The sequence below is a fragment of the Oryza sativa genome, chromosome 2, assembly GCF_034140825.1.
Source record: "Oryza sativa Japonica Group chromosome 2, ASM3414082v1".
Taxonomy (NCBI): Eukaryota; Viridiplantae; Streptophyta; class Magnoliopsida; order Poales; family Poaceae; genus Oryza; species Oryza sativa.
The window spans coordinates 8,573,705-8,584,681 of record NC_089036.1 but is presented as its reverse complement, the minus strand read 5'-3'; the positions used below and the strand labels follow the sequence as shown (position 1 = coordinate 8,584,681).

General features: G+C 42.4%; 1 protein-coding gene and 1 long non-coding RNA gene across 2 annotated transcripts; both read left to right on the top strand.

The window, feature by feature from the left end:
- Positions 1–920: 920 nt before the first annotated feature.
- Positions 921–5,269, top strand: LOC4328900 (serine/arginine-rich SC35-like splicing factor SCL30). Its single transcript, XM_015771402.2, has 8 exons — positions 921–1,080; positions 1,935–2,088; positions 2,449–2,526; positions 3,498–3,662; positions 3,748–3,788; positions 4,040–4,100; positions 4,201–4,383; positions 4,802–5,269. The coding sequence occupies exons 1-8, from the start codon at positions 936–938 to the stop codon at positions 4,923–4,925; spliced, it is 951 nt and encodes a 316-aa protein (XP_015626888.2). The 5' UTR covers positions 921–935; the 3' UTR covers positions 4,926–5,269.
- A 1,279-nt stretch (positions 5,270–6,548) lies between these two features.
- Positions 6,549–9,704, top strand: LOC136355171 (uncharacterized). Its single transcript, XR_010739330.1, has 3 exons — positions 6,549–6,990; positions 7,593–7,712; positions 9,394–9,704. It is a non-coding gene; the product is annotated as an uncharacterized lncRNA (long non-coding RNA).
- The last annotated feature ends 1,273 nt before the right edge of the window (positions 9,705–10,977 follow it).

Sequence of the window (10,977 nt, the reverse complement as noted above, 5' to 3'; positions counted from 1 at the left end):
TGCGTCGCGTCCGAGCCGCCGGTGGGGGATACATCAACGAAGAAAGGAGGGGCGTCGATCGGTGGCCGGAGCTAGGGAACGGAGTAACTGCGGTGGCCGGAGCTAGGAAGGGGAGGGGCAGTGGTGGTGGTAGCTGCATCCGGTGGAGCGAGCGGCTGCGGTGGCCGGAGCCATGGGAGGGAGGGGTGGCAGTTGTCGGAGCTAGGGGAGGGAGAGGCGGCGGCGGCGGTGGTAGCCGGAGCCGGGAAAGGAGCAGCGGCGGTGGTTAGAGCCAGGGGAGGGAGGGCGGTAGCGGTCGTTGGCGTCGGCATCAGGTATGTCCAGCTTCTGATACCTAGTTGAAATCACATGATATCTTGTAGGTATCGCCTGATACCTCATAGGTATCGCCTGATACCTCTAAAGTATCACTTTCTACGTGGTAAGAATCACATGATACATAATAGGTATCACCTGATATCTCGCAAGTATTATCTTTTACGTGATAAGAATCACATGATACCTAATAGGTATCACCTGATATCTCGCAAGTATCACATTCTATGTGGTAAGAATCGTATGATACCTGATAGGTATCACCTGATACGTGGTAGAACAGCATGATATTTGATAAGTATCACCTGATACCGGTTAGGTATTAGTCTATTAGGACTTGATATCTAACTGGTATCATCCTGTTTTTGAACGGATTCCGGTATATAGCAGCTTTTTTTTTTCAATGCACGGTATATTCATCAGCTGGTTGGTTATTTAGCCAAGAATAAAAAGATAGAAAAATGTTCTTCCTAGGCCCGAGGGCCGAGAGCTGTTCGGTATGGCCGGGTGGACGCGTTAGCCCTTAGCAGCTTATTGGGCCTGAAAAGCCGAAACAGTGAACGTCGTACGGCCCATTAAAGCCCAGGCCCAAAAGAGCCCACCCACCTCCTCTCTTATCTATGGGAGACGCGCTCTCCCTCTCGCCTCGCGGTCGCCTCGCTTTCTCCCTCGCCAACTCGCCTACCCTCCCCACCCCCGCGTCGGCGGCGGCGGCAGCGGCAGCGGCAGCGACGGAGCCTCGCCGGCGGCAAGCGTACTCACCCGGTAACCCTGGCTCCTCCCCCCCTCCTTCTCCGTACCTCGTATGCGTGTTCTTCTGCGCTCGTGCGTGCGGTGTCTGCCGCCACAGAAAACCCTAGGTCCGCCTGCGGCGTGTCAGCGAGCTCGCCCGTCACCGCTTAGATCCGCGCGGGATTCGGCGGTTTCGCTTGCTGGAGATGCCTTGACGAGCGGTTTAACGAGATAGGGAATGTTCTATTTGTTTTTACCCCGTAGCTGCAAGGTTTCTGAATCTCAGATCCCCTCCTGCCATGTCGGGGTTGAAGGCTAGGGTTGTTGCTTCAGAGTTGTCGTGAATTAGTCATATATGCAGTAAATTCTTGGTTGGAGCTGGATACGTGGGTGGTTGGGAGTAATTGCTATTTTCTAGATCAACTTAATATGCTGGATCTTGGTGTTATATCGATGTATTCATTTGTTTGTTACTGTGTTCTATACCATTATCGTATCCTTAGATCCAAAGGATAAAGGAAAGTCATAGTTCGAAATTTGAGCTGCAATTCAAAATTTTTGGAACAGTGTTTACAACTCAGATTTGTTGACTGATGTGAATAGCGCATGAACTTGCAAGGTGCATGATTCATTGGGCTATGCCAATTTTGATTTGGTAGTTTTTAATCTTAAATCCTTTTTAACATGATGCCATGCTTGTGTTTGAAGACTTCTTTCCATGTACTTGAAGTTACCTATGGGTTTTTTTGTTCCCTATACTTTTAAATTACGCTGTAGTATATTATTCTTAACAAAAAACTATATCTGTGCTGACAAGTTTGGCAGTTATTCTTTGGTTGCATTTGTCTTCTTATCGCTAATGTTCCTGTATTTACGTGTAATTGCAGACAAAACAATGAGGAGGTATAGTCCACCTTATCGCAGTCCACCAAGGAGGGGATATGGTGGCAGAGGAAGAAGTCCCCCTAGGAGGGGATATGGAGGACGGAAGGAACAGGGTTCTGGCAGTCTCCTGGTCCGCAACATCCCTTTAAGCTGCAGGTACTGGAACTGTATAACCGTAGCACCTTTTTCCAATGACTATATTCTTAATGAAATAAATAAATATTCCCTCTGTTTCTAAATATTTGACACCGTTGACTTTTTAGCACATGTTTGACCGTTCGTCTTATTCAAAAACTTTGGTGAAATATGTAAAACTATATGTATAGATAAAAGTATATTTAACAACAAATCAAATGATAGGAAAAGAATTAATAATTATTTAAAATTTTTGAATAAGACGAACGGTCAAACATGTTTAAAAAAGTCAACGGCGTCAAATATTTAGAAACGGAGGGAGTATAATATTTCGGAGGTTGCAGATTTATTCAATTTGACTGGCTCTCTTAACTCTGGCAGAGCGGAGGATCTTAGAGTTCCTTTTGAAAGGTTTGGACCTGTTCGAGATGTTTACCTGCCAAAGGATTATTATACCGGGTAAAGTGTTGCTAATGACTCTGTTGATTGGTTTGTTGATTGGCAATCGCCAAAAAAATGTTTGTTATAATGTTAGGATAGTAAATGTAGATAGTCTGTATGCTTCTCTGTATTGTCGCTGCAATAAGCTTACAAGCTTTTCTAAAGTTATTCAATAGACTGGAAATAAAAAAAATCACAACGGAGGTTTGGCGTGAACATTTTCCAGCTTCAGTGTGGTATCAATTACTGCAGTCACCTTTTCATTTAGCTCCATTAATTGAAATGCTTGAATCATTTTTTTAATCTGATGATGTGTTTAGTAATTTTTTTCATGTCACTAGAGCATGTAATTCACTAATGTGGTAACCCATATTTTTGCTTTCTTTCTCCTACGCACTTAATATCATAAGAAGTTTTTCCCTGAAACTATTCCCAGGGTCGTACTGGATTGAAGTAAATACGATGTTGAAGAATGCTTTTCAATATTCCTAACAATTGATTTGTTTGGCAAGATAGAGTCTTGTCCGAATGAAGAAGTTCTTCTATGAAGACAAGATTTGACTCATTGAGAAAATTAATTTCACGAAGAGAAGATAAGAGAGTTGTACTGGGTGGTGCATGCGAAGATAAAAGTGAGAGAAGTTGATTTCAAGTTCTATCTTGACTTTTCGCACATTCGGGAACTTGAAGCGAATGCTTCTGTGAAGATGCTCTTTATGAGGATCACCATACGTAGTGTTATACAAGAAATTCAGATAATAGAGCCTGGACATCTAACTGCTTTTTGCAACACTTGCTTCCCTTTTGCTGGAAATGTTCGTAAGTTTTTAACTGTGCTTCACTGAGAATCATAGAGGGTACATTGAGTTTTGAACTGTGATGGTAACATGGCAGACACACACTACACATGAACATTTTGCACCTTCTTATTTGTTAGTTTTACCATCAATTTTCCTCAAACAACTGTCTCATAAAATATACATATACAGGGAACCGCGAGGGTTTGCATTCGTGGAGTTTGTTGACCCTTATGATGCTTCTGAGGCCCAATATCATATGAATCGTCAGGTGGTTTTTGGCCGGGAGATAACTGTTGTTCTTGCTGCTGAGTCACGGAAAAGGCCAGAAGAGATGCGCAGTAGAGCCAGAGTCAGGTATTGTTCCCATTACTGCTTGAACGTGCGGCTTAATATTCTGTTTTGTGCTTGTTTACAATGACTTTGTGTGGTTGCTTTGCAGAGGGTACTCTGACCATGAAGGCCGTCGTTCATCCCATTACGGTATTCTCTCATTTCTCATCATTCATGATCTTGTGCATTTCTAAATGCACATCTAGAATCTTGTGTGCTCTGTAATTATGCTTGGAATACTTGTCCCTTTTGCTGCACACATAACCGTATGTTTCAGATTTCAGATTAGTACTATTGGTCAATCTCAAGTTTTTGTTAATTTTCTTTTCTTAAATGCATGTAATTTTCTAATTTATTTTGTTGCCACACCGAATTACTGAGGCATCCATCTGTTCTTACAGGGAGGTCTCGTTCACGTTCGCGTTCCCGCTCTCCCCGTTATCGTGGTCGTCCACGGTCAAGGTAGACCAATTATAGTTCCTGTTTACTTTTTGTTGCTATATGTGATTCCTAAGCCATTATCTTCATTCATGATTCTCTCACTTACATGTTTTCTTTAAAGGTCATACTCTCCTGCTCCAAGACGACGAGATGACTATTCCGCATCCCCACAGAGAAAAGACACACATCGTGCAAAATCTCCTAGGCGTCAGCCAAAAGAACATGAAGTAGACAAGAAGCGGAGATCCTATTCTCCTGCCAATAAAGATGGGGACCGGCGTGATGCTGATAATGGTTATGAAAAGTAAGTTCGAGTGCTTCTTACTTCCATTGCTCTTTGCAATGCAAAAGTTCTGCATTGGTTTGCTTTTCTCGCCTCAAAAATGGTTGAAAGTAGCATACGATAGACTTTTAGTGTATGATATTCCAGTAAAGATTGAATGGCTGTTGTGCCTTGCTGTTGGATTAGGGGAAAGCATTCGAATATTTTCCGCATACTCATGTAGTCATTTTGGTCGTATGTGCGTTACTTATGGGATATATATAAAAATATACCCCCTCCGTCCCAGAATAACTTAATCTAGTACCTGTCCAGATTCATAGTACTAGGATATGTCGCATCCAGTATTAGATTAACTTAATTCTGGGATGGAGGTAGTACCTACCTCATGAAATGCCTTCTTGGGTTTCTGGTCATACACTGAAAGCATTTATATTCACAGGAGGTCGCCGCCAGCTGACAGCGATGGATCCCCTCCGCACCGGAGGTCCCCCAGGCAATCCTCAGGATCGCCTCCAGGATCCCGCTCCAGGTCTGCCGACGGGTCTCCTGCCCGCAGTGACTAACAGAAGAACACTGCGCACGCTGTGCTACATCCTCTCTAGCTTCTTGTTGGTCAGACCGGACCAGTTTAAGTAAAAACCCTTTTGGGCTTGTTGTAAAACTTGTAATGCTAGCATCTGTCGTGGTTTGGTAGCGGAGGACTTGGATCGTCACCATTGTGTGTGCTCGCTTCTCAGTGGATGGAGACATTTTGAGTCGTGTGTGATGAAACCTTAGACTTGCTGCATGGCATTGTATTGTGTTAAACTTATCCGTATGCCTTGTGTATTCTTGTGCTTGCCATGTGCTCATGCGCTTGAATTGCTGTGCACGCGGAGTCGAACTATGCCGTCGACTTCTTTTGGAACTCTTTTCGCCTTAAAATATACTACCTCCGTCCTAAAACATAGCAATAGCAATTTTTAGCTATGAATCTGTAGCTAAAAATGCTTACATTTTGGGACGGAGGGAGTAGTAAAATATTATTGAATTAGATAACATATTATCATGAATATAGATGAAATATAGCAAAATCTTCTACCCTATAATTCAATGAATGCTTTTACTCATTCATCATGTAACACATTCAATGGTTCAAAATCTTATAATCTAACGCCTCAGAATCCCCCACGTCTCCTCCTCCCCTCCCCGCACCCATCTCCTCACGCCGCTCTCGCTTTCGCTCCTCTCTCTCCCGCGTCTCCCACTGCCCAGCGCCGTATCTCCTCCTCGCGCTCTCTCGCCCTCTCGCCGTCGTGCGCCGGATTTTTGAAAGAATCGACGCGCTCCTCCTCCACAGTTCGCGCCACGCGCCCCTCCGTACCACGAAAAATCGCCGCGCCACGCCTCCCCCACATCGCCGCGCCGGCACCCACCATCGTCACCGCCGCCCATTGCTCTCCACCACGCCCCCATTGCGCCGACGCCCTCCCTCTCTTTCAGGTCGCCGCCCCCGCTGATTCCCTCGCGATTCCCAACCCTAACCACCGCTACCGCCGCCCCTGCCGCTCAGGATCCCCCCGCCTCTCCTCCTCCCCGCCGCCGACGCTGTCCCCCCGCCTTTCCTCCTTCTGCCCACCTGCCACCGACGCCGCCACCCCTGGCAGTGACTCCTCCCCGACGCCAATGCCGATTCCCCCGCCGTCGATGCCTACTCCTATGGCAGTGCGGAGGACTGCTGCTTCCCTGCCCCCATCAGGTGTGTGCACGATTTGTGTTTGTTAAAATGCTTATGTGAAAAAGCTGGGGGTATAAATGATATGCTGCAGATTATCTTTTCCTGTTATAGGTTGATCAATAATGGTTTCCCTAATTCAACTTTCATATTGCTGAATCTTTTGGTCTACATTGATAGCTGATGCATTGTTTGTCAGAAACCTGTTGAATGGGAGGCACCATCATAATTATATGATCCAGCATTATGAAGTAACCATCAACTGATCTGAGCGTGGGGGTAATTTCTAACCCTCACCTCTGATGTTTGATGAATTTCATTTTCTTTTTTGACCAGATTTCCTATACAAATATAATTTCAAATGCTTGAGTATATAGCATATTGTTGATTGGAAATATAATTCCTGACAATTGTTGGTCATTTAAAAAATATAACAAATATGCTCAAACTATAGCCTATAAAAGGCACAACAGAAGAATTGATGTAGCTGGAAGAAAAATAAAATCACCCTCTGCTGCTTTGTCACGAGATAACCAGTAATTAACCATGCAGCCAAAAAACATTGCATCGATAACTTGTCATGTGAGCATATTTACTGTATAATTTGCACAAAAAATTCATGCTTCATCTATTGGAAAAAGAAAACCCATTAGCATTGATATAGTTCATTGTTTGCATATTTGTCAAAGCACAATATTTATGTACACTATCACTTGGAGTTGATCAACTGTACATTTGTTTGGATTTGATTAGTTTTAAGACATTTTAAGCGAAATTTATATTTTCCTATAGCAACTGATTGCAATTTTTCCTGTCACATTTTACAAGTTTTGACTACAGCATCATCGGTGATTATCCATTCCCGTATCACTGTGAACAGCTGCTACTGTCCTTCACAATCTCATTCTCTGAAGGTACAACCAGTTTCTTCACTATTCCCTTCTTAACTTTGCTAGCTATGGGATCCGATGTTCTTAGATTTTTTTCATAATGGCGTTCCTATTTGGATTGTCAAGTTTTCAGAATTTTTTAGAATGGGATTCCTATATTTACCATGTATTTTTGAATAAGTGACGATGTTTCTTAGGTTTTATAAGTGTGAGTTTATCACTGGTGATGATGTTAGTCATATGAGCACTGCACTGTTAATCTGTTATATGTACTGTAAATTGGAAAATATAAATTTGTATCACTGTTACATGTTAATATTTATATAAAATTCGACATTTGATACGCTTGATGAAAAGCATGCGCAGAAGCCTTTGAGTGCACAACCCGAACGATACCCAATTGATAAAAAGCATGTGCAACCTGCAATTGTTCCTGATAAACTCTCTATTGTTCATGAAAGTTATATAAATCGGATCAAGCATATAAGCTTGCTCTTGTCTGATGGTCATTTAAACAAAAAATCTCTTGACATGATTTTATAATTGAATAGTATCGTATAAGTTTGAATGTACACGCTGACTGAAATTTCAAAAAGTATGAGAACATTTTTTGTTTCTTCTGACAGATGTAAGTTTGTTTGGAGAACGGGACATTACGCGCTGCCTCCTCCATCGATGCTGTGCTGTTCCACTGCCTCAAGCGTCACCGCCACAGTATGCCCCATCTTGGTCTGCTCTGCCAAAAGGTACACAAATCCTCCGCCCCCACCCCTCTCCCATTCTCTTTATTCCCAATCCCTGCTATGTCTCCTCTATCCCTATTAGTACCCGCTGATTGTTGACATGGAGACCCTCTCCCATATAAGCAAGGAGACCATCTCTCCCCAATCCTATTCAACTTTATTGTTGACATGTTAGCTACCTTGATAAATAGAGCCAAAACACAAGGGCAAGTAGATGGTCTCATTCCGCATTTGATTGATGGGGGACTGTCTATATTACAATATGCCGATGACACAGTTCTTTTTATGAATCATGACCTTGAGAAAGCTCAGAATATGAAGTCGGTGCTTCTAGCCTTTGAGCAATTGTCGGGTCTGAAGATCAATTTTCATAGAAGTGAACTATATTGTTTTGGCGAAACGCTTGAGTATAGAGATCAGTATGCCCAACTCTTCGGTTGCTAGGTTGGCAATTTTCCTTTTCGATATCTTGGCATTCCGATCCATTGTAGGAAGTTAAGAAATGCGGAATGGAAAGAAGTGGTCGAAAGATTTGAAAAGAAATTAAGTAGCTGGAAAGGAAAACTTCTTTCGTTGGGAGGGCGACTTACACTGATTAACTCAGTACTTAGTAGTCTCCCAATGTATATGATGTCGTTCCTTGCAATACCTAGTGGGGTACTTAAAAAACTTGATTACCTTCGATCTAGGTTCTATTGGCAAGGGGATGGCCATAAGAAAAAATACCGGCTTGCTAAGTGGGACATCATCTGTCGTCCCAAAGATCAAAGGGGGCTGGGAATTCATGACCTCGAGGTAAAGAATATAGCGTTACTTAGCAAGTTGCTTACCACAGACGGAATGTGGCAACAGTTGATACGTAATAAATATTTGGGATCACAACCTTTATCTCAGGCTTATTGGAAAGCAGGAGACTCACATTTTTGGGCTAGTCTTATGAAGGCCAAACAAGATTTTTTTCGGTTTGGGTCTTTTCGTATTAGGGACGGCTCTCAAATAAGGTTTTGGGAAGATAAGTGGTTGGGTAATGCCTCGTTGAGAGATCAATATCCTTGTCTCTATAACATAGTTAGGCATAAACAATCGACAATATCACAAATCTTTCAAACGAACCCTCCAAGCTTTTCATGGAGACGAGATTTAATTGGAGCAAAATTAGCTGCTTGGAATAATCTATTGCCTTGCATAGCTGATTTGGTGTTGACGCAAGAGCAAGATGAATTTCGCTGGAATCTCACCCCCAATGGGGTCTTCTCGGTCAATTCACATTACATAGCTCTTGTTCATACGGGCGTCCCGAATATTAATAGACGTATTTGAAAGATTAAAGTACCGCTAAAAGTAAAAGTTTTCCTTTGGTACTTACGTCGGGGAGTAATTCTAACAAAGGATAACCTAGCTAGGCGAAATTGGAAAGGTAGTAAAAAATGCTGCTTTTGTCATAAGGATGAAACCATTCAACATTTGTTCTTCCAATTTCATCTATCTCGTTTGGTATGGTCCGTTATTCATATGGCCTCTAACTTTCAACCTCCTCGAAATGTTACTCATATGTTTGGGCGTTGGCTTTTATGTGTTCCTAAAGAAATGAGAAATCTGCTTTTGATGGGTGCAGCAGCTCTTTGTTGGTCCATTCAGAAACGGGGTTATTTTTGATAACAAGTTAGTGTCTTCTCCTTTACAGGTTATTACTCTAGTTACCCAGTGGCTGCGTACCTGGGCTATCCTCCACAAACCGGGATTGCGGGATACTATTGCGGTGGTATCTCGACGTTTGGACCAGGTGGCACGGGATGTTTTTACCCAGGAGCATGGGTGGCGATCTAGTCTACGGATTGATAGTCACTAATATCTATGTTTCGTGATGGGGGTTTAGTTTTGTTCTTTTATTGGCTGTGTGCATTTTATGCAGAGGCCGGGGGTGAGCTCAGTTGAAATGTATCATCTTGGTGTATTTGACCGAGTCTTAATAAAGCTTCCATTATCTAAAAAAAAGTACCCGCTGATTTGATCATACGGTTCTTAGTCCATATCTCTTTGTTTCTTGGATGATCTGCCCCTTATCTGCTTGTTTATCTGTCACTGAACTTGGGGAGGTTTGGTTTCTCGATGATTTCAGGGCTGTAAACTGGGGAATCTGGTTGTAGATGATATGTTAGAGTGGTTTTTTCTAGGATTTCGGTTTGTGTTTTAATCTTGTGATAGGTGATAGGGGTTTCATGACTCTGCAGGATCGGCAATGGCTGTAAGCATCGGCAGATTCGATTCACTGAGAAGTTCTTCCTCAGTGACATTGTTGTCCACAAGGTTGGTAGGTTCCTCTTCTTGCTTTCCTCATTGATGTGTGATTCCATTTAGTATGCTATATAATAAAACACTGAACCATGTTTTCTGAATACCCAAATGCAATTTGTATTGCGGAGAGTAGGCTGTAAATTCATTGAGCCATGTGTCTCATGTTTTACCGGGTTATATTTACTGATAGGATGATTATATTTTTAGTTACTGGTTTTCTCGGCAAACAAAAGTTTACGTGAAGTATTGTTGCTTTCACAGATAAAAATTTACTGCTGGGAGGATTCTATTTTTAGTTACTGGTTTTGAGAAGACAGCAAGTTCTCAGCTCTTTCCTGAAGTTTTGATGGATGGCGCAGTTAGTATTATATTGGCATTGCTCTGGGATTATTGAAGCACAACAATTAGCTGGTAATAGGTTTTTTTTTTCCATCTTTGCAAGAGGAGGCAACTTTCGGGGATGGTGGGACCTCTGACCAGTGACCACATGTTTGGAGCAAGGCAGTAGTCGTTTCTTTCGTGTTTAGTTTCCGATATGCTAACCGGACAGGTTTTATAACAAGTGATATCAGCCGAAGGTTTCAGCATTAAATCAATCAACAATGTGGAGGAGGAAATACGAATTAATGTTTTTTTGTGATGTTAATACGAAGGCTTCGGCTAAGGTTGCTTTTGCTGCGGCTGCATCTGCGATCAAATTAATGTTTTTTTAAAATGATATTTTTCATGATGTTCTTCAGTGTGTTTCTTAATTAGTCCCGTTCAATTATTTAATAAACTTGCCAATGGGAAACTAAAATTGGGGCTACTTGATGGATTACGCAGGGAGTGCAACAATTCCCTGTAACCAAAAGAATAAAGTGGGCACAGTACAGTTCAAGAACAGGTTCTTCTCCACGAAAATAATTCGGCAAGGTAAGGATACATAGGATGCAACAGCAAAGTTTGTTGTAGTAAATTTGTAAGTTTGTTG